The 26,927-nt window shown below is 42.9% G+C and overlaps 1 protein-coding gene across 6 annotated transcripts in view; it reads left to right on the forward strand.

The window, feature by feature from the left end:
- Ptk2 (protein tyrosine kinase 2) overlaps positions 1-26,927 on the forward strand; it is a 228,658-nt gene that overhangs the window by 142,291 nt on the left and 59,440 nt on the right. For all 6 annotated transcript variants that reach the window (XM_071602094.1, XM_071602095.1, XM_071602090.1 and 3 more), the window contains 4 exons: positions 662-692; positions 5,576-5,628; positions 22,819-22,875; positions 25,426-25,523. In XM_071602094.1, coding sequence (XP_071458195.1) covers positions 662-692; positions 5,576-5,628; positions 22,819-22,875; positions 25,426-25,523 — 239 coding nt within the window. The remainder of the gene's footprint in view (positions 1-661; positions 693-5,575; positions 5,629-22,818; positions 22,876-25,425; positions 25,524-26,927) is intronic.

Raw genomic sequence — 26,927 nt, forward strand, 5'->3', positions numbered from 1 at the left:
AGTAAGTAACACAGTACAATGTATCAAATGGTGATCAGCAGAACTGAGAAAAATAAAGTTGGATTTGAAGAGGCGAAAACCAGGAAGGACTCCCAGACGGAGGCTGGAGGAGAGTACATGATCCCCTGCGTGAGCCAGTTACTGCACCCCAAAGGAAGAGGTGTCCTGCTCTGCACAGAGAGGCCCACTCTGAGCACCATGGCAGGTGGCTGTGTAGCACACTCTCTGACCAGGGGGTCCTCCCTGTGCCTCTGCTTCTCGGGTGCAGGAACCCTCTGGCATTTACACTCAACTGAGCCTTGTTTCCCTGGTGTTTCACCAGGCTGCCTACATGGGTTTTGGAGCTGTTACCGGTGAATTAGTTTTATCAAAATGCAGAATGTTTGGATCTTTGGCAAAGAAGTTTGATTTTGATTTTAGAAATCTTTTATCAACATTTCACCTTTGTTCTTTATTATATGATTCAGCAAGCCTCTTGAACAGGATGCACATAACAGTCTGTGATTATGGTAGGTATTTGGACAGCTAAGACACAGTGTACTGACTTGTTTAAAGGAGTACTGCTAAATCCCAGGAGGAGGCTTACTGTTCTCCCTGGCTTCTATGTATAAACTCTTCAAAAGGAATGAAAGCTACCTCATCTCTCTTTTTTTTTTCCCAGAAGGTGAACGGGCATTGCCATCAATACCCAAGTAAGTGCTGCTCTGTGTGCCTTGTTCAATGTCGGAATAGACTTAAGGAATTTGCTATACCGTGTCCCCCACAGCATGAAATTCCCGCATCTCTCCATTCCATCATGAACCAGATCCATTGTCAATTCTTTTTTTTTTAAATATTTATTTTTTAGTTTTAGGTGGACACAATATCTTTATTTTATTTGTATGTGGTGCTGAGGATCGAACCCAGTGTCTCACACGTGCTAGGCAAGCGCTCTACCACTTGAGCCACAACCCCCAGCCCTCATTGCCAATTCTAATAGGAATCCAGGTTTAATGAAAATGTTGAAGTTATTTTTCCCTTATTTGAGGTTTAATTAAGGAGCTAAAGAATATCATGATGATAATGCAAGATGAGGTGTTGTTGAAAACTTTCTTCACATTCTTATCACAAACCTTATGAGAACCTGAAAAGAGGTGTGTTTCTGCTATTTTACAAGTAGAGAAATTAAATGTCAATAATTTATGCTAATATTTTTGCTTTTTATGTCACAAATTTCATAATAGGTGTGTTGGTCTTTAAAATTAAAGAAATCAAATAGTAATGCCGAAAGCACCTATCTAATTAGCTCTATATTTGCAGCCACTGTGCTAGGAACTGGGGGCCCAGATGGGAGAGTTAGAGTCCAGCGACTCTCATGCAGGTGGAAACTAGGAGGTGCCTAGTATTCTTCCTGTTCCTACCTACACAGGCCTTCTGTTGTCACTTGCTCCAGTTGCCCTTCTAGATGTATCAGACCCAGTGGACCCTGTCAGGGATGCCATGAGAACCCAGGCCCAGTGGCTCTGTGGAAGGACACATAGAACTCAGCCTGTGGTCACATACCAAAGGGGCAAAGTCCAAGGAAGTCACGGAGCAGGCAGCCAAGTGTCTCTCCAGGGGGCACGCAGGATACGCTCCCCCAGCATGTTGCCTGTCAAGACTGGGTGCCTTGAGTTTTTATGGGGGCTGGTGACGTCCCATGTACTACAAGCCAGACTCCCATAAGAAAAGCAGGAGCTCGACATAAACTATATTATTTGAGTAAAATGTTTGGGCCCAACGAACCAACCTCTCAAGACAATGGGAACTCTCCCAGAACCCACATTCCCAGACCCCAGCCAAGGCCAGCCATGCAAGCAGGCCAGTCTTAGGCCCTCTGTGTCCACTCATGTCTGCATACCTCCTGTAACCCTTCCTACCCAGTTCTGCCACCCTTCTGTCCTGCTCTACCCTGCAGCAGCAGGCACAGCCCTAATTCAAGCTCTCACCTGGCTTGCCGCCACTCTTCAGACAACTTCCCATGTCCCATCTTGCAGAGCCTGCCCTGCTCCACTTCCTGCTGACTCTTCAGCCCTGGTTTTCACCACGCCTCACTGCATTCAGCTCTGTTGGACTTTTTCAGTTGCTAAAGCAAACTCCATTTTTTCCACGCAAGCCTTTGACAGTGTTTTTCTCCTAAATTATACACTCTGACTCCACCCTCTTCCTAAGTCCTGCTCATCTTTCAGGTCTGTTCCTACATCACTTCCTCTAGAAAACTGGGCCCCTCAAGCAAGAGGGCATTCTGGTAGCATTTTCCTGTGAATTTCCCTATAAAGCTTCTTTCTTACCCACATTGTGCACTGGCAGTCAGCTCTCAACACCAGGGTCCTATGGAATTGCAGTCCTGACCTTGACAAGAATCTAGCTTGGAGAGTTCACTATAGCCATTGGGGGTGACGTGAGGTGAAGTGGCTCTCCTCTGGTTTGGAGGAAGAGTGCTTCACAGAGTCTGCACTGTTGACAGATGAGGAGGATTCCCACCAGGCAGGGAGGGAATGCTGGCTTGCTCGTCTTCACTCCTTTTCCTTGTGGAAAGTTAAGGAATGACTTTGAGGTTTAAAACATGGAGATCATAAATACAGACATAATAGTGAACAAAGAAGGCAGTAGAAATGGAAATAAACACTAGAAAAACAGAATTAATGAAGCAGACTTCTGAAGAGTGGAGTTTGCTGTAGGGCACTTAGCGCCACTGCTGAGAGAGGTGGCAGGATGCTGGCGAGGCACAGACTGGGGTGCTGTGTCCATAAGGTGAGGATCCCCTCAGGCCCAGGGATGCACTTCAGTGTGACTGCCATAGGCACAAGGTCATCTGGAGTTAGAGGGAATGATGAAGTAATCAAAGTTTTTAATGATATAAAGCAGTAACAAAAGACAAATAATTGTAGAGTAGGCAAAGCAGATTTGGTGGGTGATGTTGGTGAATACTATAGAGGACCCCTACACATGATTACTGACATGCTTTGTAGAATACCACATACAAAACAAAAGAGTATAAAAACGAAGACCTAGTGTATATATTCTGGGTTTCTGAAAGTGCACACTTTAAAAAACTATATGATTGGGCTGGGGTTGTGGCTCGACAGTACAGCGCTCTCCTAGCACATGTGAGGCCCTGGGTTTGATCCTCAGCACCACATAAAAATTTAAAAAAAAAAAAAAAAAAGTATTGTTCCAACTACAACTAAAAAATAAATATTTTTAAAAATATGATTTATGGGCTGGGTTGTGGCTCACTGGTAGCATGCATGCGGCACCAAGTTCAATCCCCAGCGCCACATAACAAATAATAAATAAAAAATAAAATAAAGGTATTGTGTCCATCTACAACTAAAATAAAATAAAAAAGAAAGAAACCTATTTCTTTTAAAAAAATATGATGTATACTACCTGTAAAGATACTGTTAAAAGCAAATATACAGGGCTGGGGATGTGGCTCAAGCGGTAGCGCGCTTGCCTGGCATGCGTGCGGCCCGGGTTCGATCCTCAGCACCACATACAAACAAAGATGTTGTGTCCGCCGATAACTAAAAAATAAATATTAAAAAAAAAAAAAAGCAAATATACAGCTGAGCACAGTGGTGCACATCTTTAATCCCAGCCATTCAGGAAGCTGAGACAGGAGGATTACAAATTCAAGGCCAGCCTCAGCAACTTAGCAAGACCCTGTCTCAACATAAAAAATGAAATGGGCTGGGGATATGGCTCAGTGGTAAGTTGTCCCTGGGTTCAATCCCCAGTGTCAAAACAAAAAAAAATATTATACAGGTTATTAAACACAAGTAGCAAGTAAATGGCTTGGATGATAGATATTAGGGACCATTCAACACTTGGAAAGAAATTGGGAGGCAATGCAGTAGTTGCACTTGAAGAAAGACCATTGCATAAAATGACTGTCAAGTGCCATGTGGATCTTAAGGGGTTTTCATTTCTCCAATTCTGTCCTTTGGGGTTGCAAGAGGAATCCCTCCATGCCCTCTTTCCACTGGGCCTTTCCAACACAGTGAATGAAGGAGATGTTATTCCTTCAAGCCACCTGTCAGTGATTGCCATTTGACATTTTAATAGAGTCACTTTTATATAGAACCCAAGGAGTGCTTCTTGTCTGCTTTTAGCCTAAACAGCAGGCAGTTTGCCCCTTTTTAGCAAGCACTGCCATGGATGTGGCTATTGGTGTGAATAGCTGGAGTACTTCGAAGGGTGGCAGAGTGGACACCTTGAGAGCATTGTCCGCTGGCCAGATGGTGAACTCCTTCAGTACTATGTACAGTGCACTCAACTGCAGTTCTGTGAGATACTGGAGCACTAGTATGCCTCACCTGCCTGGGCAAACTGTCTTTGTGACATGGCAGCACAGTTATAACACTATACACTAAAGCACTTTTTTAAAAATGAGTTTAATCCCCCAAAGGAATGCCAGTTGAGTTTCATAGGTCCTGTGAGTACTAGGTGCCTTTATCCTCGTGCCTAGTGCTCATGCCCATTTCCCACATGATTCCTAGAGGAAGTAGCTGTCATTAATGCCTTTTTGCTTTTGATTGAGCATTCACTTGAGTAAGTGTAGGAGTTTTGTGTTTACTGTATTGAGTCTTGCAGCACTAAAGATATTTTAAATGTCAGGCCTCTGCAGTCAGTCATGGTGGCAGTTTCTGTGTAAGAGAGCCCTAAAGGGAACATTATTTTGCAATCAAATTCCCCACTGTCAAAAAAAAAAAAATGGCCATGTTGCAATAAAAATTGTGGCATGTTAAAAAAAAAAAAAAGCAAAAACTGTGATCATGTAGCTATAACAGAAGAGAAATAGGTGACTCCTTAGCAAAGAACTTCAATATTTATAGTAAAGATACAAGATTTCAAATAGTTACAAAATATTACTCTTTTTCAGTATGTAATAACAGTATGTATCAGTGAATTTTCTGGCTTTTTTACATGGTATAAATTAATATGGACCAATCGTGTTATAGTGTTTCAAAAAAACCTGTTTTCCCACAGTGCTGGGGATGGAACCCAGGGGCTTAGGCATGGAAAGCAAGCCGCTGTCACTGATTTACACCCTACTCCTCAAGTTACATCCTAGAGATCAAAGTTCAGTGCCAAATGTGTGACTTTTTTCTCCTAACTTTGCAGCAGTCCTTACAGTCTAGTAGTTAAATGCCAACTTCTGTGCAACTCACATTGCATGATATTGCTGGTTTTCAGCCACCATCATGAGTAACTTTCCCAAAGAAGTTAAGCATATATTTTTTTAGATATTTCCTTACTTTGTGATTCTGGGGATGAACCAAGAGTTTTGCATGTGATAGGCAAGCACTATGCAACTGAGCCCCAGCCCTGTTGTCTATTTTAATTTCTGATCTTTAAAGCATAAAAGTACTCTCCCCAGGAAGTACTTCAAGTACTAGTATGCAATTTAAAAAGCAAAACAAAACAGCCGACTAAAATCTAATCTCCCTGTGAAGTGAAGTCCTTCTAATCCAGGTCCATTCCCCATAGGGTGGGGCCTGTATGCTTTGTCCTGGGAAGACGGAGCTCACTCTTTCCTTGTCTGTTGCAGGTTGGCCAACAGTGAGAAGCAAGGTGTACGGACACATGCGGTCTCTGTGTCAGGTAAGGACCAGGGGAGAGGCCTCTGCAGGAAGCTGCCAGGCAAAGAGCATCGCAGACCTCCCTCCACTTACAGTGTGAAGGCTTCTTCCGGACTAGCTTAGACTAGGGATTTGCATGGTTTTACCAGCTCAGAGGTTTTGTTGTTTTAGTTGAGACATGTGAAGTACCAGATTACTCTCCGGGCTATATAAATTCTGGGTTGTTTTTCAGTTTTTTGTGTTAGTCATATTTGGAGTGAAAATTGTTACTTTTGATTTTGCCATCATAATTTATCTTTGCATTTGAGTGGAATTTAAAACTATATACTTTGTACATTTATTTTATTGTGTTTTGAATTTCAAGAAATGTGAAACATTTTTTAGATGTTTTTTGCCTTTCTCAATGAACATACAATGGTGTTTGGATATGGTTCTTCTTTTACATATAGTTAAGATGCTGGCATAAGCATTATCTTAACTATTTGCTGGTGTGATGAGTGTGGTGTGCCTTTCTTGTATGTTTTTAAAGTACATATGTCTTTTTTTCCAATCTAAAAATATGGAAGATAGAGGTGGAGCTGCATACGTGTGTGTCTCATCTGTCTTTGAACAAAAGTATGAACGTATATGTTCTATTTCTAAAATAGTAGCTTCCTGATAACATTAGTTATTAGTCGCTGGCATACAGGGACTCAATTCCTGTTCAATTTGTTATGAGTTAGTTTTTCCTAAAATTTGGTTTTGCTCTTTTGCCTAGTCGATACTGGATTATTTCTTAGTATCCAACATTAAAGTGTAACTTCTTGTCTTTTGTCGCATACAAGTACCCACATGTCCTCTGCAGAATGTGTCTTGTGTCCCTACTCCAGGCAAAGACCCTCGGGCTTCATGGCAGAGGCATTCTCAGTGCTGCCCACTCATTGTCCACATTTGTCTTTCCACAAACCTAGTGCAAGACTCAAGCAGTAACCAAGGTTTCCAGAAGTGGATCTGGGCCGTCCAGCAACACTCAGCCTCATAGTTCACAGTCTGGTGGAGAGGGTGGCCACCAGGTGCCCTAAGCAGACTCCAGAGGCAAGAAGGGCCTGGGGATGTCTGAGGGTGTTCTGCTGAGCAATCTGTAGAGCCCTTGAGGCCTGCACCACCTCTGAGCCTGAAAAGCAGCTTCCGGGATGAGGCCCAGGGTCTGCTGAATGCCCTGGCTCTGCGCTTGACCATGCACATTCCCCATGGTTACTCCTGCTTGAGAGCAAGCTGAGCTCCTATTGGGCTAAGAAACATGATTCCTGCATCTGTCTTGGGTGATCAAGTAGGTCCCACAGACGCTTCATACCTCGTCCTTCAGTTTGACTGATTTCTTCATCAGCTTCCTCCATTCTTCAGGGTGAACCTCAGTTTCTTTTAGCAGCTGGTCATCATCACACCTCTGCACTTTGCATTCTCAGCCACCCTTTTTGGACACACTCCCAGTTTTTATATCCTAATTCAGACATACACGGAAAAGAAAGCCAGCTGACTTGTGAGGTATACTTGCAGAACATACTTTGTTCCAGTCTCTGCTTCATGTTCTGTATCCTTTTTCATGGATTAACTCTTGTAGTCCTCACTATGGCCCAAGGAGATAGTTCTTAATATACAGATGAAGAAAACTGAGGCCCAGAGAAAGTTAGATAATTTGCTCAAGATTACATAACTAGCAAAAGGTAGAATCAGTACCCAAACTTGGCTCTCTAGGTTCAAACCTTTTCTTAATTTCTTTTGATTCTGCCTTAATACTTTCTTCCTAGGTCCACCTTAATAAGGTTATACCTCCTTCTCTGTCACTTCTTTACTACTATGTTAATTTAAATATGCATCACTCAGGTCAGAAACAGTGATAATTTAGTGTTCATCAGATGAAGCTCAAGCTTTCTTAGTCAGCCCTCGAAGGCCATCTACCTACCCACAGGCCACCTTCCCCTTCTCTACATTGTTTCTCAGCCACACTAAGTTGCGGTTGTGGTTCCCCTACCCCTATAGCCCCACTAGAGGTGGCCCACCAGTTCTGTTCTTCTCATTGCCACAGCAGTCTTTCCAGAGCTGAGATCCTTTGACACAAGACTGTCCTGGATAATTGCAGATCCAGCAGAGAAGAATGTCCTCCACAGTCATGATGTGGTTGTTTGTCATTCCACCTGCTGCCTGCTCATGTAGGCAGAATCAGACTAACAAGCATGGTACATTTCTGTTGTCCACAAAGAGTCACATAGCATCCAACCCACCTGTGCATCACACTTGCTCAAAGCTGATATTTGACATTTCTTGAAGTATCTTTGTTAAACTGACACCTGGAAAACTAGTACTGTTAACAGAGCCCAGGATTTTTTCTCTGCCCCCATATGGGCTGGGGTACTGCCATACTGCTGGACCCTCGGATGTTCTGCCTCTGTTCCTGGGCAAGCCTGTTCTGTGTACAGGCCAATGGGGCCAGGCTGCAGTCCAGCCAGGCCAGCTGCAAGGTGGTCTACTTTTCTGCCAGACACCACCTCCTCTGGCCGCCAGTACTCCTTTAAGGTGGGGGTTCCTCAAGCTTCTCACTGCCCACTGCACAGCAGCCCACCTGGCAGACAGTGCGTGCTGCATGCCGAGCACTGCTGGAGGCATCCCTCTACCCAGAGGGTCTACCTTTGAGATTTGGGTAGACTCTGTAAAAATGAGATTAATAGAGGTTTCAGAAATACCTAACAGAATCGTAAATTTCCCCGGGCATACTATTCTGAGGGCCTAAAGGACTTTCAAGACAATTAAGTATTAAATTTTTAGGAAACACATACTTACTGTAAAGCTCTGTTGAGAGCCACGGCCAGGTCAAGATTCTGGTGGAATTTAGGGTGCAACTTAGAGGCCAGCGTCAGTCTGCCATGTGGGATTTATATGTGTGCTCAGAGAGGGAGGCGTGGCCTGCATGGTGGTGGTGCTGGAACACAGTTGGAAGGGGCAAAAAATGCACAGGAATACAGATATTTCCAAATTGATGCTCAGAGCTGACTTTGTGATACCACCTCATCATGGCCATGACTCTTGTTAAGTGTTTCCATGGTACACAAGAGGATTGCAGATTGCAGTTTTTCTCTTTCATGTCTCATCATGGAAATGAGCAGAGTGACCTTTCTCACCTGCCAGTAAGAATATTTAGTTTGATTGTCTCTGCCAGCCCCACTGTGCTAAAGTACAAATTTTGTCCTACTAGGGCTGCTTTTTCAGTATTACTGCAAACTTTTTATAAAATTGTAACATCATTTTGGCTTGGTTGTTAACCATGCAGCATACTTTTCTTCAGGTATTTCAAATCAGTGACTGGAAATTATTCTTAAATATTAAAACACTTAAGAGCAGGCCTTACACATTAGGTCTTTGTTCCTTTACTGCTATGTGAACACAAGTAGTGCTGAAGTGTGATTGGAGCCCAGCATGTGCTATACCCAACCGTGCCCAGGCTGGACTTCAGGACTGTCTGCAGCATCTCCTCTCTACAGATGAGGAAATTGCCACTATGGAAGCTTAGATGCTTGGTCCAGCTCGTATTGCTCCTGATAGGAGCCCAGAGCCTTGACTGGGAGGCTCCTTGTCCTTTCATTAGACTCTGTTGGTTCATTCCAAAAGCTTGATGTGTGTGGAAGGGAGTAATACTTTCATGCGGGTGATTCCATAGTAGTTTTTCCCCCTTAAGCTGTAATAATATAGTACTGACTCTTCTGCTAAAATTCAGAAGTGTGCACTGTGTTTAAATTTGAAAGAGCTACTTGTGCCTGGCTTTATACTCTGACTACAATTTTTATAATACTGTTTTCTCCAAGGTAGTCTCTTCTGTTGAATGCTTGATTTAAATGCTGGCTTTTCAGAAGTTGAATGTGAAAACAAACAAGCAAACCTTGCCCTAATTTCAGGGTATTCTTTCCTAGTAGATAAGAAGTTCATTTTGAAAATCATATGCTTTATGACATGATCAAAATGCTACCAGTAGCTTTTCTGGACACAAAGTGGTAGGTATTAGACATGACTCGAGTGTTTCTAGTACTTGGAGTGTACTGGATATTCTTCTAGTTTCAGTAGCAGTTGTTAGTGTTTTGTGATCAGCCTGGTATTAGAAGAGAGGCCAAGCCATCAAGGAGCTTGCATCTGGCTTCACAGAGACATAGGCTGGAGCCTTGGGCATGGGTAAGGGTGTGAGGACCCCAGGAGGCCACCCTGCTGCCTTCTTCCTTGGAGCCATCCTTCTCCCACCTTGGCATCACTGGAACTCTGCCTGCCACTCCTGAGATTCAAGGGTGCTACTCAGTCACCTCACTCTCTTTTGGTTTTCCAAGGAGTTGAGAATCTCAGATGTCACACGCACTGAGATAGCACCATTGGCTGTGAAGTGTGCCCTGAAAGAGCCCCAGTTCCAGGTACCCTGTCCTCTGCCCTCTCCCTGCCCTCGTGGAGAGGCTGGAGCAACAGCTGAGCAGGGAAGACTTTTGATTTAGCAGACCCACCCCCACAGATCTCTTGCCTCCATCCTGTGAACAGTTTTTCCATAACAGAGCGTTATTCTCATCTTCTCCCCAACATCCTTTGCATCTGAATGAGAATGAAATGCTTCATAAGTATATTTTTAAAAATATTTTTAGTTGTCAATAAACACAATACCTTTATTTTTTTAATTTATTTTTTTATGTGGTGCTGAGGTTCGAACCCAGTGCCTCCCTCACACATGCTAGGCAAGCACTCTGCCACTGAGCCGTAGCCCAGCCCTCATGAGTGTATTTTGAACAGAAATGTGTTCCTGTCTTTCTGATAGTATATGTTTCACAGTTGGCAATGTTTGGGTATACTTCTCAGTCTTTAGACTCAACTGCTTAACACAGTCATTGATAAACTTTAATAACCTTTTTAAAGATCATATTACTAACGTGCAAGAAGCCCAAGTATCATCTTGCTAAATATAAAACAAACATTGCCAATATAAAATGGCCCTATTATTTTTTTTCTCTGCAGAGAAAAACTTTAAAGGAGAACTGAGGATTTTAAAATAAAATTCTAAAGTCAGACCTCAGGGCCCAGTTTGTGTAGCCTGTGGATTAAAATCAAAGCTGCTTGAATCAGAACAAATAGTGAACAAATATTATTAAGTGCCCACTATGTGTTATGCCTTTGAATCATTTCTCTAGTTTTTCATCCTAGAAAGTTTCCAACATGTGCAAAAGAGAGAGCATAGAATTGTACCATGATTTTCCACATGCACATCACCCACAGTTAGTGGTGGAGACTCATGACCAGTCCTATTTCATTTTTGCATCTAGCTACTTACACTGACACATAATCCCCACTGGTTTTTGTAAGCAAATCTAAGATATATTTCACCTATGTTTCTTATAAGTAAGACCCTTTAGAAAACATTAACAAATATCCAGCCCGCATTCAGATTTCTCTTACTGCTTCATTTTCATGCTTTGTCTTGTGCAAACTAGAGTCAAGCAAGTAACACTTGTGGAACATGCTCTCTGCCTCTCCGCGTGCCTGGTGGCTGGGCCTTCCTGTTGTTTATAATGGCGTTTACCCTTGAAAACACTGGCACTTACCCTGCATTCCCTATACTCCACATTTGGCTAATCACATCTCTTGACATGGTTTTACTTAACTGTTCATCTCTGGCTCTTTGGTCCCTGTAAACTGGTTGTTAGAATCTAGAGAAGTTGATCCAACTCAGATCCAATGATATATACTCTTGCAAGACTGCTTCACAGGTGCTAAATGTGGTGCTGCAGGTTTGTAATCCCAGCTGAGGCAGGAGGGTTGCAAGTTCAAGGTGAGCCTTGGCAAGTTAGTGAGACTCTGTCTCAAAGTAAAAAAAAAAAAAAAAAAGGGGGGGGGGGAGCTGGGATGTAGCTCAGTGGTAAAGCACTTTCCTTGCATGTATGAGGTCCTGGTTTCTTGTTTGTTTGGTTTTTTATATTTTTTTAGATGTTGATGGACCTTTATTTTATTCATTTATTTATATGCATTGCTGAGAATCGAACCCAGTGCCTCACACATGCTAGGCAAGTGCTCTATCACTGAGCCACCACCCTAGCCCCAAGGCCCTGGGTTTAATCCCCAGTATAGCAGCAAGAAAAGGGAACAAAGAGAATAGTTCATAGGTGGTATACATCTGATTATTTTTCTTGGAGACATTAAGATTGATCAGTGCATTAGGTCCCTCTGGACTGATCCATCACTTATAATGTTCCCATGAGCATCTTGCCTTTTGGTTTTAGCAGCTATTGACATTCATGCCTGGCTTTCTTCAGGGACCACAATAGGGTGCCAAACCATCAGTCCTTCCTCTCTTCTGCTGAAACGCTTTTTTTAAAATATATCCTTATTTTGTTTATTTATTTTTATGTGGTGCTGAGAATCAAACCCAGTGTCTCCCATGCACAAGGCAGGCGCTCTGCCACTGTGCCTGAGCCCCAGCCCCTGCTGGAACACTTTTGAAGATGCTTCTCCGCGTGAGCTGTTCAGTACCCTAGGGAATGGGTTCTACTGGAGAATTAGGAAAAAATAGCCCTGTTCTTTTCCTTTATTTCCCAGTTTTTAAAACAAGGAGTTTTGACCTCACTAGCCAGATGTTGCTTTTGTCCTTGGGGATCTTCTTTTTAAATGTCATTAGAATGAATGGGTTTTTCCACTGGTGGTGCGGGGTTCCCCCACGGCTACCCTAGGTAGGATGATTTGCTGGGAAGACTGTCAGAGTACAGAGCTCAGGAACTTTCCTCCAGAACCAAATGTTCCTGAGAAGAGTGGCCAGAGGGAATTTACCTCACTGTGCAAAGCGGAAAAGTCAGCAGTGACCCCCTGGACTCTTGCCCATATCCCTACAGAAGCCTCAGATTCCTGTGTCGCCCAGACACCCTGAATATCCCTGCTGTCTTTCTCTTAGTTCCCAACCCCTCACTGTGCCTCTGCCATTCCTCTGAACCATCCTGTCACCTTCCTCTTGTGCAACTAGCTCTCACCCTGAGAGTGATGGTGCCTCTTAGTCCCTCTTCACATGTGACAGGTGTGCATCACTATTCTGGGCACCTTATTGCCAATGACTGCGTCTTCCTTGGAGCCATTGCAGTCCTAGGACAGGAGGTGAGAGAAGTGTCCCTTGCTTCTCATTGTTGCTCCTTCACAAACACTAGCTTTGAATCCTGCCTATCAAAGTCCCACCTGTGTTCTAAGCATCCAGGTCACCATGGGAGGCTCTGTGTTCTCTGTTAGCAATCTGCCTAGGGACCTGTCCCTCCTCCCCACAACCTGTTACCCTCATAGTGTTCGCACTTGGTCTTATCTGCAACCCCGCTGCAGTGTCAGGTAGCGGGAGGTGCTGGGGATTGGACCCAGCTCTGAAACAGCCATGTCCCTAGGCTTTTTATTTTTATTTTGAAGCAGGGGCTTGCTAAATTGCTAGGCTGGCCTTCAACTTGTGGTTGCCCTGCCTCACCCTCCCTAGTAGCTGGGATCACAGGTGTGTGCCACTGCACCCAGCTGCAGTTTCACTTCAAGAAAACCCTCTCAGACTGTGCCTTCCTGTTTTTCTAGCTTATTCCTTGAGTGTCCACGACCAGTTCCAGGTCCCCCACATGTGTGTCCTCATTGCTCAGTGACCAGGCCCTGCCCTGACATTGCTGGTGTGCATGCTCACCATCTCTTCCCTGTCCAGCTCCTTCCACTCACTTACCATTAGCAGAAAGTTTTCCTTCAGCTCTTTACCTGGGGCAGCTTGTTACTACCCTATTGAACAGGTAAGAAAACTGAAAAATGAAAGTAGGGTTGCCTTCCCACAGTCAGGTAATGAGTGGTGGAGCCAATGATTGAATCCAGACATTCTCTGTAACAGAGCCCATGCTCCCTATATTTTTATTTTTCTGAGTTTATTCTTGGAGAATGTTTGTAGGAATAATAAAAACAAAGTATCATATATTGTTTATTTGAATGCACTGTTGATAATTGTATCTCAATGTGTATTTCTTAGGATCAAAGACATCATAATATCAGAGTAGAATTAACAAAATTGACACATGTAATATTGACAGAGAATGCCCTTGTCCACAGTGCACATTCTTGTTCCATCCAGGGTATCCCACATAGCTCTTGCCTCCTGATCCCCCCCACCAACTCTGGTGCATCCATTTGTCAGTTCAGGCCATCTTCTTCACCAGTATCACAGGGAGAGTGGCATTCCTAGGCCATCACCTGCAGGGCCAGGATTCTGGTCTGTGAAGAAGGTAGCTTTTCAAACCAAGCAGTGAGATTGTGTCCTTGGAATCAAAATACATCATTTGAAAAGTACCAAAGTATTCTTAGTTCTTTTCATTTCTGCTCCTTATATATTGGTACTGCCAGTGAGATCATTGCCATCTTGATGGCCAGACAGTCCTGGCCTGCCTCCTCCAGGGCCCACGCTGTTAAGTGGCAACTTACCACTGATGCCCTCTGCGTCTCCTGCTGCCTGGGTCGTTCAGCTGCTACTTTGCATCTTAAAGCTCCATCCCTTGCTTGGACTTCATTGGCATGTCCACTGTTGCTATTATCATCTGTAATCATTGCTTCTCCGTGTTCTCACTGCTAAAATCAGAGTGGGACACCTCTCAAATGAGTCGCAAGTGAGTAAATGAGCAAGGTGTGCTGCCTGTGTATTCAAATACCCTCCTCACCAGGGTGTACAAGGTACTCCAGATCTGCGAGTCTCTGTCTCCACTGAGAATGTGGAGTAAATTGCACATAAAACTCTTTCACAAAATCAGGATCTGCTAGTTTTCTACATTTTTTTTCTTTATTGTTGAATATTATCACAAGAATATTGAATGTTCTTGATTCTTGAATTACTATTGGTTTTTATTATTTCTTTTGTTTGGGTTTTGTGGTTTGTAAGCATATTTGTACTGTCAGTGGCTGACTGTGCAGATCAGGAGAGTTTCATTGTGTCTTCCATATCCAGTGCTAACCTTTGCTAAGACAGAAAATTAGATCTTAAAATAGTAGTGTTTATTTTATAAGCTGCAAGTCAGTGCTAGTACAAAGTAAGGTGTGCCAGTAGTGAAATACAAATATTTGCAAATTTGTGTCTATTTTTATAGATGTGCCTTAAAATGTAACAGTTTATCTTTTGTATTGAAATAATTTGTTTCTTTTTTTTCTTTCCTCCTCTGCCTCTTTGTAAAGGAGTCAGTCACTGCCAACATAAAGTTAAGAAAGCTAGGCGCTTTCTCCCTTTGGTCTTCTGTTCCCATGAACCTTCTCCTGCCGGTACTGCACTCTGTTGCATAGGGTCCCTTGCTAACCACAGCACCACAAAGCTAACTCTCTAACTGATGCTTAGAGACCGTCCTCAGCAGCTCCTGGCTTTACTGAATGTCAGTGTGTGGTGTCTGCTGTCCAGAGGTGATAACTGGGGGAGGTTTGCTGTCTCACAATCTTGGAGCTGCTTCTCTTGAGTAATAGACTTTTGTTTGCCTGTTTGCTGGTTTCCAGGTGCATGAAAGGGCAAAAAGTAGCTTTCCTGCCCCCTTTGCTTTCTGAGTGTTTTCCCACAGGGGTGGGCAGGACCAGGTTCCTTGTACTATGGGTCTCCTAACGCAGCATGCACCTGAATGAGGAGGAGCTGCTTAGAATCGCCCGTGTCTGCTTTCTGTGCTCAGGATGCTGCAGAGAAGGGCCAGCTCTGCCGTTGGGAGGGTTTTCTAGGAAAGCAATGATTTTCTTACAATTGTTGAAACAATAATTTCTCCAGAATGTTGGTAATAAAATTTGTTGTTTCATATACATTTAAAGGGGATCCTTACTTGTTTGCAGAGCTTGGAGCACTGTACTCCCTGTGGTTTGCAGTGGGCCTGGCCTAGACTCCCATGTGGTGTTTGAATCCTGCTGCGCACTGCAGTAGGCTTACTCCAGGCGGGTTCCCCTTTATCTTTTAACATACATGTAACGACTGGTTTGTCTTTTATCTAAAAGGACACAAATTCTCCCTGAGAGAAGTAGAAGCATTTTTTAACATGTAATTGTGAGAGGCTTTCGAATTAATTTTGCTTACTATAGTAGAAACTAATTTAAAACTCTGTTACTGTGTAACTTGGTATAACATTTTGTTATCTTAAAACCTGACATAATATCCGTCAGTTCAAGTAACATATGACTACAGTCTTTTGCCTTTTGAATTAGACCTGGGTGGGGTGATTTTGTTACTTTTCTCAAGATTTGATGGACTTGTCATTTTAATAGTGTCTCCCTCTCTTCTCTCCTCTCCCATCTCTCCTTCCCTCTGTTCCCTGCTCCCCCTTTCTTTGCATGCCACCTGGATCTGCAGATGAAATTAGTGGGGACGGTAAAATCTATTTTCACATTTGTGTTACTGCTATGATAATTATTTATGGAAATAAGTACAGTCCAGTATTTAATGAAAGGCAAAATATGGTTTTGATACAACAGAAACAAGGACAAATGGCACAAGAACATGGTCTGCTAAGAGTTGTTCAGGGTGGTGTGTGGAAGGTGTAACTAGTTATTAGCTAATCACATCACAGCAGGAAATTTGAGCTGTATGTTCATAGTGAGTTTTCTAGATTTTTTTAAGTTAAAATTTTAGCATTCTAGAAAATTGTCAATGCAGTATTTCAGCAAAATTAGTCACACTTGAAAACAGTAAGTGATAGAGATTCAGACATTCTCTATCTATAGCAAGTATGGAGTATGTATTAATGATTCCTAGATCAGAGTGAGGTAGTAGAAAGGAAAGAGTGAAAATGATTTTAGAGTCTTGCAAACTAACAGTAAGGGAAAATACCAGCAATAATGATAATGGTTGTCTCCCCCCCTCCAAACTGTTGATAGCACTTAATAAGCTCAAAAACTGAAAATCACATTTAGAGTCTTACATTTCTCAGTCTGTGCTGCCTGCATGGAACTTTATGGTCCTTCACACCAAAGAAGTGAGATTTTATAAGCTAAAGCAAAGGGGACAGTGTGTTTTCCTCATGGCTGAGTGGAAGAATGCTCTTGCTCAAGATTCTGCCTCTGCTCCTGTGTTGGGATGGCATTGTGGGACCCCTACATAGAATGAGCTTCGTGGCCTCGGGGAAAGGCCACGACATGACTCTCATCTGAAAGTGCGTGTTTTTCATAGGATTTGAAGCCAGAAGATCTGAGCTTCCTTTCTAGATCAATCCCTGGTAGTGATAAAGTCAGCAGTTTAGGTCATTGAGAGCTTCCTATGTGCAAGCACCTTACCTGCGTGATTCCTGCTCACAGCAATCGGGAATATCACTGGGTGGCCCTGTTTGCAGACAAAGAGCCTGCGGATCAGAGAGGAGTAGCTAGGTCTGGGCTCCAGTGTCACCCTTGTCTTCTGCTCCATCCTGTCACCAGGTGACTTGAGTGACCTGAAGCAGATTGTTCATCCCCTGCATCTCCATCAGTAAAAGGGGTCCCAGGGTGGTTATAGGATTACTGTGAAGCATACAGATTTAAATATCTACAGACAAAGGGTTGTTACTATATGTTGACAGAATGCAAACGTTTTCATGTAATTTCCCCACACTAGAACTTTTCTGTACTACGAATTAGCCAAGGCAAGTATACTTAACCCATCTTACAAGTAAATACCCACATCCTAAGGGTTGACTCAGTTGGTATTGGTTGGGGGTCCACAAACTAAGGCCTAACAACCCAGCTGTTCTGGTACTTCCTCTTGAGCTAGCAATGTGTTCACATTTTTTAATGGTTGCACAGAAAATATCAAAAGAAAGCTAGTATTTGTGATATCACATTTATGTAAAAATCCCAGTTTCAGCACCCATAAGTCAAGTTCTGTTGGAACACGGCCCCACACCTGTACTTCCATGGTGTCTTCCCCACTTGCTGACTGTGGTGCAAATGGCCAAGCCGAGTGCTGCCCCCGGAGTGTGTGGCCCGCACAATCTCACACACTTCCCGCCTGGCCTTGTAGAAAAAGAATGCCAGTCCCTGACCTAAGTAGTGTGGCTGAATAATACTGCCAAGCAAAGTTGGACTTATCTTGGCTACTAGAAAAGAATTATCTTCTGCTTCATATGTCTGCAGACTTCATGGCACATCTGAGTTATGCCGGTTGGATAGAAGACTGATACTGGTTAGTCCTTGCAAGTTGCCCGTAGCCTGGGCCCTGTGCAGATGTTAGTGGTTGAGAGTGGTGGTGCCTCAGACTTCCTGCCCCTCTTGCTTAGCCCCATGCCTCTGGGAACAGTGGGGAAGCCAGGCAAGGGAGCAGATTGTCAGAATTGCTGCTACCAGGAGACAGGAAAAAGTGTGGAGACAGGTCCCGCTCTCTGCTTCATAACTGAAAAATTTCACAGGTTTTCAGTGCTTGGGAACTTTCTGAGCTCAAAGACTTTGGTGTTTCCTTTTGTTTATAAACCAGGCAATAGTATGCTTTCTCCACAGATGTATCCCTCCCAGACACCAAACCAATCTCCTGATAGCACCTCCAGAGGCATTAGGCTCTTTAAGTGACAGACCATGAACCTTTAATGTCTTTGTGCATGCTGATCAGTTAGTAGTGACTTTCTGTCTCTTTTTAACCTTGCTTTGAAATGACAACTTAGTAATTTCCTCCCTATTTGCTTAACTCTTAGTGTCCTTTTAACAAATTGTTCATTTAATTTATAATTTTGGTAAAATTATGTTATCTAAATTTTAGGATTCTCCTTTTTAAAATGTTTCTATATATTTATTTATCATTCATTTTTTTCTAAGTCAAGGTCTCCCTAGTTTGCCCAGACTGACCTTGAACCCCTGCACTCAAGCACTCCTGCCTCAGTTTCCAAAAGCTGGGAGTTTAAGCATGTGCCACCATGCCCAGCTTTTAATGTTTCTCTTTAAGCCTTTAACTCCTGGGTCAGGCATCTCCCAGGTTCACCACTGAGCCACCAAAGAAGTGAGATTTTATAAGCTAAAGCAAAGGGGTTTTCCTCAGGGCTAAGTGAAAGAATGCTTTTGCTCAAGATTTTGCCTCTGCTCCTGTGTTGGGATGGCAGTGTGGGACCCCTGCTTAGATGAGCCCTCCTGTGAGCATCCTTGGTGTAGCACTCAGCCCTGTGGAGGGAGGAAGTATGTCTATAGGAAGTTGTGGTAGTCTCAAAGTGAAGGGCGTCTGGTTGAAAGGTGATTAAGGACCATGCAGCACTGCAAACTAGGCTCTGCTGCGCCACTAGGCTGAGTACAAGCTATCACTGAGCAGGGTCCTGAAAAAGCTGCACATCTACGTGCCTTAGCCTTCTGCCTGGGAAATAGGAAGTGACAACTGTGCCCCCAGAGCACTCTGCTGAGGAGTAAGCCACAGTGCAAGAGCCCTTGGACACTGTCACCTACCAAAGCTGACAGTCCCTATCAGAAGTAGAGAGTGCTATCTAACAGATCTTTGACTGTTTCCTTTGTCCTGCATTGTCCCTCTATGATACCATTATTTGGGGGTAGAGGAAACAGTCTAAGGCTGGCCTCCAGTTTATCAGGGCCCATAAGTGTGTAAAAATATCTCTGACTTGGGGATGTGGCTCAGTGGTAGGGTGCTTGCCCAGCAGGCTCAAGGCCCTGAGCACAGCAAAAAGAGAAAAGGTTCTCACCTCAGTGTCTGTCATAGTATCCCATGAACCTAAAAGCCAGGAGAAAAAATATAACCAAATCAATATCAATAATTCTTAGAGAAATATGCCAAGAACTGCCACTTGAAACTCCTACATAGAAACTGCAAAGCTTCACAGTCCTGTGTGCCTGTTGGTGCTTACTCAGCTCCTTAAGAACTGACCCATGTAGTTCACGAAGTAAACATTCTCTGTGCACTTGGTGTCGTAAAGCATACATCTGCCCCAAGTATTGTGGCTAATTCCCAGGGGGCCAGTGAGTTCCCCAGAGATTTCCTGTAGTAGTCTCATCACTCTTCAAAAATTTTCAGAGTTATTTCAAGGGTGGAACCTCTGCTTGAGGTTTGTGAGACAGTCCTCAAAGGTACTTGAGCCACACTAAGACTGACTGGAAGGGTCATCACACAAACCTGCCAGCCCCTCTCAGAAGCTTCACAGGAACAAAGACAGCCACAAGAGGAGCAGTTCCTCCTTGGCAGTCTGTGGGTACAGGGCACACCTCAGCTTCATGCTCACCCCCTACAGTCCTCACGACAACCTGGCACGGGCACTGTGCTTTCGCTCTGCACATGAGAGCATACCTGACCCATAGTCAGGAAGCAACTCTCAAGCGATCACATGTGCACTGTGCCTTGTCCCTTGTTCTGGGGATGTGCCACCCACTCAGTCTATCAGTGCACTCATTTTCTTGAGAAGCTGTATCTCCTGAGCACCTGCTCTGAGCTATTCACTGTTTTCCATGCTGAGAACACAGGTAAATAAGATGCACAAAGGCTCTGCTCCAGGGGCACACTGTTCCCAAGAGCCATACAGACCAGTTACAAGGAAAAAAATGTTTAAAAGTCAGAGGACAGTAAGTCAAGGAACATGATCAAGAACATGGGGATAGGGCAAATTAGTTTGGGGAGAGGTCTCTGAATAGATGGGGCACTTGGCTGAAACCAGAATTGGCTCTGAGCCAAGATGAGCTTTAGCAGGTGGTAGCCTCAGGTGGGCTGTGGCTATTGCTGTGCTTACTAGCCTCATACTCTTCTCCAGGCAGCACACGCCTAGTCTTCCCAGGCTCCCATGGAGTCTGCAGCATCTGCTGAGTCAGACTGAGAATGAGGGCAGCGTTGTAGAGCCTTGAACAGTCGGGGACCAGGCCCCTGGGGAAGGACAGTAGACGTGGGAGTCTGAGCAGCTCCCCCAATACCCGCCCCACCGGGGCCAGCCAGAGGCACATACCATTCTGCATGAAAGAAGGCAGGGAGGGACCTGGGGCTGCTGTCTGTGGAAAGGCAGCCTTGGTGGCGTTCATTTTCTGGGGGCATTGTCAGGAAGTTGAGCCTGCTAAATTACAGGATGAAAAGAGACAGTGATGAGCAGGTACTCATCTGGGGCTTGTGTTGCCTCTATCATCGCGGCTCTTGCAGTAGATTCTTCCCCTCTTAGTCCTGATTGTTACAGGTACCTGAGCAGTTCCCTCTGCAGCTCCAGATCTTTTCCCACAAGGTCTTTTGATAAACCATCTTACACAGGAGCAAGGCTGCAGGCCTACAGTTTGCCAGTTTACTGTTCTTCATATTCTCTTGAGAACAGGAGAAGGAGGAGAAAAGATGGGCCAGACCTGGTGGTGCATGCCTGTCATCCCAGCAATTCGGGAGGCTGAGGCAGTTCAAGGCCAGCTTAGGCAATTTAGCAGGACCCTGTCTCAAAATAAAAATGATCAAAGGGCTCAGGTGTAGCACCAGTGTTAGAGGCTTGTCTAGCATGTGTGAGGCCCTGGGTTTCAAGCCAGCACTGCCATAAAAGGGGAGAAATGAGTGTTGATGGGGGAGAAATATGGAAATGAAAGAATAGAAGGTTTGGAATAGATTAAATTTTTTTTCTTGAATCCCCAAAGTAGCATTACTTAATAAACATAAAAGAATAATACATAATATTCACCTCTCCATAATCGTTTACATATGATAAATGTCTAAAAGAGAATTGATCTATTAACATTACACTCTGCCAGCCAGAATTTTCATAGTCATTTTAATGATGATACACATTGAGGACTAAATTCTTCCAGTTGCTTTCATGGTTCTGCAGCTGAGTGAAGTGTTGAGGGCAGCACAGGCAGCAGGAGGTGCTGGCTTCTCAGGCCCTACAGTCATCCCTCAGGTCTCTTTCGAGAGAACTTAGTGGGGCTGGGCTGTGGCTCAGTGTTAGAGTACTTGCCTAGCATGTTTGAGGCCCTGGGTTCGATCCTTAGCACCACATAAAAATAAATGTATTGTGTTTATCTACAATTTTAAAAAAATTAGAGCTTAGTGTCCCTCCAGGAGGGACACTAAAAACAGCAAAGGATTCTGTTTTTCCAAAAGGAGGAGAGTAATGTGTTTTAGCACAGTACTGTTGGAGTGATGGCTATCCCCTAGATGAGTGCTTTGAAATGTCCCCATTAGTGCAGTGGTAGGTTTTTAAAATCCTGCTTTATAGGAAGGAGTCGGTGGAAACATTGGAACTCCTTGACTTTGTCTCAAAAAATAACTCATTTTAACATATTTCCTTCCTTCCTTCCTTCCTTCCTTCCTTCCTTCCTTCCTTTTTTCTTTCTTTCTTTTTTTTTTCCTCTTTTGATACTGGGAGTGAATCCAGGGGTGCTTAATCACTGAGCCACATCCCCAGCCCCTTTCTGTATTTTATTTAGAGATAGAATCTCACTGATTTACTTAGAGCTTCACCAAGTTGCTGAAACTGGCTTTGAACTTGCTATCCTCCTGCCTCAGCTTCTTGAGTCTCTGGGATTACAGGTGTGCATCACCACATCTGGCTCTTTTAGCTGTATTTATTTTTATTTTTAAATATTTTTTTAGTTATACATGGAGACACAATATCTTTGTTTTTTTAAATGTGGTACTGAGGATCAGACACAGTGCCTTACATATGTGAGGCAAGTGCTCTACCACTGAGCCATAACCCCAGCCGTCTTTTAGCTTTTTTGACATTGACATACTTCTTGAAATATGTGAGCGCAAAAGCTACAGAAGATAAATCCCTGCGTTTTTCAATCCGGAACAAATGAAATAAGTCAGCCCAGTTCCCCCCACAAAACTCAGGCTAGCATTTATTCCCTCAAAGAAAAGTTTCAGAATATGCTGTTGAGTCTTGTCATTAATAAAATCAAAACTTCCTGGTCTCTGGAGGGGCCAGTCTTATTTGGGAGACTCCAGTAGCCAGAAGCATGGTTCTAAGCATGTACATGGTATGTAGAGGGAAGTTCAGCAGCCAGCACAGGTTGGTTGATTTGGATCATTGATCAATCATCTCTTGTCTTTTTTTTTAAACAAGGGCTTTCTGTGTTAGCCTGTTTGCTGTCTGAGAAACAAGTCTGTATTATTAACAGTGACAGTGATGTCACTTTTATTTCCATAAATGACTCATTTGTGAGCAAAATTTGAGTATTTTAAGAATATTTCAGCATGGTAGAGGGTGTAGACAGATCGTTTTGCCTTTTTAAATTGTATCAAAGGCCAAGAGGTCAAGTCTTTAACTTCTGCCAACATATCTGTTTTCCTTTTGCACAGAGACAGACGACTATGCCGAGATAATCGATGAAGAAGATACTTACACCATGCCCTCAAGTAAGTGCTCTTCTCTCTGTATTTGCTGAGGTTGACAGACAGTGCCTCATGGTTATAGGGTATATAACCTATAGGTGCCTATAGGTTTTAGATTGTCCTTTGAAAACTTTATTGTGTGCTTAACAGAAGTGTTCTTTTCAACCTTACAAATTCTATATATGCACTCCTATAAGACCAGAAGCCTAAAATGAAATAATTAATGTTGTTTAGATAGAGTATTTTTGTAGTCTTGTTTTCTTGCTGTTTAGCAACATTTATTAGAGTACTTACTCTCTGTAGATAATTAGTATTCTTTAAAGGTTTAGTACACACATATATATTTCCCCTTGAAATCATGCCTTGCTGTGTGTGGTTGACTGAGCAGTGCCAGCAGCTTCCAGCCTTTAGTCCATACCCTCTGTGGTGTCTATGTGGGACACGGAACCCCTGGATGAGCTCCTGCCACCTGGAAGTGGCAAGGTGCTCTCCTCTTTGTCTGTACAGAGGGGAATCTGTAGATGCCCCAGCTCTTGCCTTGGAGAATATTGTCCCCAGCTCTTGAATTGGATAAGTCCTTGAAATTTCATGTTTGTAAAAAACAAGGGAAAAAAATTTAAAATTTAATCCCACCTCTTAAGGCAGCCTCAGCAGCTTTACCTGAAATCCAAATGCTCCAATATCAGTAGAACTAAGTATTTTAATTTCTTTATCCTGTTTTATAAATATTGTTTAAAGTATTCTCATTTGAGTTGTATATGCAATGAGGAAACATTACAAAAATAAAGAGAAATAAGTAGGCCTCTAAGGCAGATATTTTCCTGGGCAGGCCACACTGGCCTGCCAAAAGTCACCAGTCACAACAGGCATGGTGGCCTACACCTGAAATCCCAGTGACCCTGGAGGCTAAAGTAGGAGGGTCACAAGTTCAAGGCCAGCCTCCACAGGGGCGGGGTGGGGGTGAGATTTAGTACCTCTGGGTTCAATCCCCAGTACGGAGGGTGGGGGGTTGTTTTATCAGAGTAATTAAAACCAAGGCAAGAGCTGAAAATTAGTGTATATTTTTTAACAGCCAATGGCAGTTTGGGAAAATGTTTTTTTAAGATTAAGGATAGTGTTTTGATTGACCATTTAGTCATTTGTACATTCCTATAGAGAATTCACATTTATATATATAATTTATTTACTTATTATTTATAGTTTAACAGTAAATTCCTAACATGGCTACCTTTTACCCAAACCTCACAAAAAATGAATTGAAAAATGGGAATTTATGAGATCGAGATTTAAAGACATTACGTTAAAAACATCAAGGTAACTCAGAGATATAAAGTTTTTACTTGTTTAGATCTCTTTTTTTTATTCATAGTTGAGTTTAAAATAATGAAGTGAATATTATTGAAATATACTCTCCAAGTTTTTATTGTTAACCTAATTGCTATTAGTTATTTCTAAGCAAGGTCTTCAATTTTTTTCTCTCTTAATTGCAATACAGAAAACTATGGAATAGATGAAGGTAACAGGATTCCTTTGAAATAACTGCATTTGCTTGCAATTGCAACCGTGGAATGATACGGGACATTTCAGTTTTCAGTTAACTTATTTTAAACTATTTATCATTGGTTTACTCATTCTGTTAAATCAATGGAATTACTAGCTAAATTGATTTTAAAGAGGAAAACAACTATCTAAAATGTTGGTTCAATGTTTATATACAATTGATTTATACAATTTGATCTCCCAGGGGAAGGTCTTAAGACATTTGGCTATTGATTTGTTCTATTAGTGATTACACTAATGGAATATATACAGCCCTGATTTGGATGAATTTCTTATGGGAAATAAATCAAAGGACCAAGTGAGTAATTGAATTGAAATTCAATCTATTCTGTTCCTAGAGGGTGTTTTCTTTCTGTGTGCCTCAACAGCCTGCCAAGACACTGATCTTATATAACTCATATTTAAGGCACATACTCTCAAGTTTATGCTGATATATTCAGCCTTGATTCCATGTCATCTGATTTTGAAATTGTTTTTTAGAAACTACCTCTTTAAACTCTCTTAGCTCCATGATAATCTATAGATAAGACTATAATGAAGTGGAAAGCTCTTAAACTTTCAAAGCATAAAGTTTAACAATTTTATAGTGCCCCTGTGTTTATAAACTTTAGTTATTTGCAAAATAATTGCTTTAAATAATTGTGTTTTTCTAGACTTCCTACATTAATACCTAAACTAATAGCTCTTATTAATGAAGCGTACACTGTAATACTTAGAGCAATTATTTAGGGAACTATGAAACAGATAACAAATAAATCAGATACTTAAAGACTCCTAGGTTGGAAAAAAATCTGCCTTTAATAAAACTCATTTTTATATACATCCAATACCATAACTGAATAGAAGTTCTTTTTAAAGTATTGTTTAAGAGAATTCCACTCAGTTGAAAGCACCTCTGTATATCCATGTGCCACAGATGAAGTTTCTGCTCATGATGAAACTATGTGCCAAGTGTTGTGTCTACATTTAAAGTATTGCACCTAATTACATATTGACACAGGTCGTGTTTTACAGCTAGGGACTATGAGATTCAAAGAGAAAGAATAGAACTCGGACGCTGTATTGGAGAAGGCCAGTTTGGAGATGTGCATCAAGGCGTGTACATGAGTCCAGTAAGTCTCTTACGACCCCCCAAAATATGTGCTAATTTTGACTGTCAAGTGTAAATCACCTCTGTGTCTTCAGAAGTCCCTGGTTCCTCTGGATGTTCACATTGTCTTTCTTGAAGCTCATTGCCCTGCTGTTGCCCTTCCTTCCATGTCTGCCCATTTGTTAAACTCACTACACACACACACACACACACACACACACACACACACACACCAGGGAATGGTACTTTCATAACCAAAAACTTGTAGACATTTTTTTTTTTAACTCTATGCATATTTATCTTCCTTATTCTCCTTACTCTACTTTTGAGACAAAACACAGTAGAAGAGCATTGGATCTAAACTTGGTGAAAAGGCCTGAACTTAGGCCTGGCTCTAATGCCCATGTGGCAAGAGGACTCCAGTTACTAACCCAGGTGAACTCCAGCTTCCTCCCACCCCTATGGTTCCTGACACAGATGCATTGCAAAGTTTCAGGCTCAATGTCTCACCAGGGTCACAGAGCTAATGGTGGACTTTAAAATAAGTCGATTTTAGCTGCAAAAATAATAGAGAATTTTTTTTATATTCTCAGTGTAGTGTTTACTTAATATTTATTGAATGAATCCTAGCCCCAGAAAAACACCAGGACTCCCAAGATGTCAAAGATGTTTCTGTGTTGCAGCAGAAGAGTGTAAAAGCATACAGATGACGCTGGGCAGGAGATGCTGGTGGAAGGGGGCTGGGACCCATGGTACAGGGTAGGACTTTGTGAGATGATCCCATGGCCGTTTTCAAACCTGTCCCTGCTATGTGGAGAGTGGGTGGTAGTGAGGCAGCAACATCTGCTCCCCTGAGGTGCTGGTGGTGCAAGTAGGTGCAGTGAGCCCTGCTCCTTGCTTAGAGGATCCCGTGGGCATGGAACAGAAGAGTCACAATAGCTCAGGCTGTCTGCCTTAAGCATCTGTATGAGTCCTTAAGTGAGATGGAGGAGACTGTGGAAGACACAGCTCTGACAGTGTTCTCCAGAGAGGCAGAACCAATGGGATCTGAGCCACAAGAGACTTATCGTAAACAGTTGATTCACACAGTCATGGGAGCCCATGAGTCCTGTGATCTGCACTCGGCAAGCCAGAGATATAAGACGGCCAGTGGTGTGGTCCAGTCAAGACCCAAAGGCTGAGAGAGTAGAGGGCAGTCCAGATCTGAAAACAGGAAATGGACCAGTGTCCCAGCCTGGCAGCTACCAGGCAGCATCTCTTCCTCCTGGAGGGTCCATGTCACTGAGGGCAGTTTACTTTAGGTAGCTTGCTGACTTGCATGTTAGACTCACAGAAATGTCTGGAATAATGTTGGACCAGATATCTGGACACCTTATGGCCCGGTCAAATGGCCACATGAGGTTCACCCTCATGGTATAGCACAGCG

The sequence above is a fragment of the Marmota flaviventris genome, chromosome 15, assembly GCF_047511675.1.
Source record: "Marmota flaviventris isolate mMarFla1 chromosome 15, mMarFla1.hap1, whole genome shotgun sequence".
NCBI classification, from domain to species: Eukaryota; Metazoa; Chordata; class Mammalia; order Rodentia; family Sciuridae; genus Marmota; species Marmota flaviventris.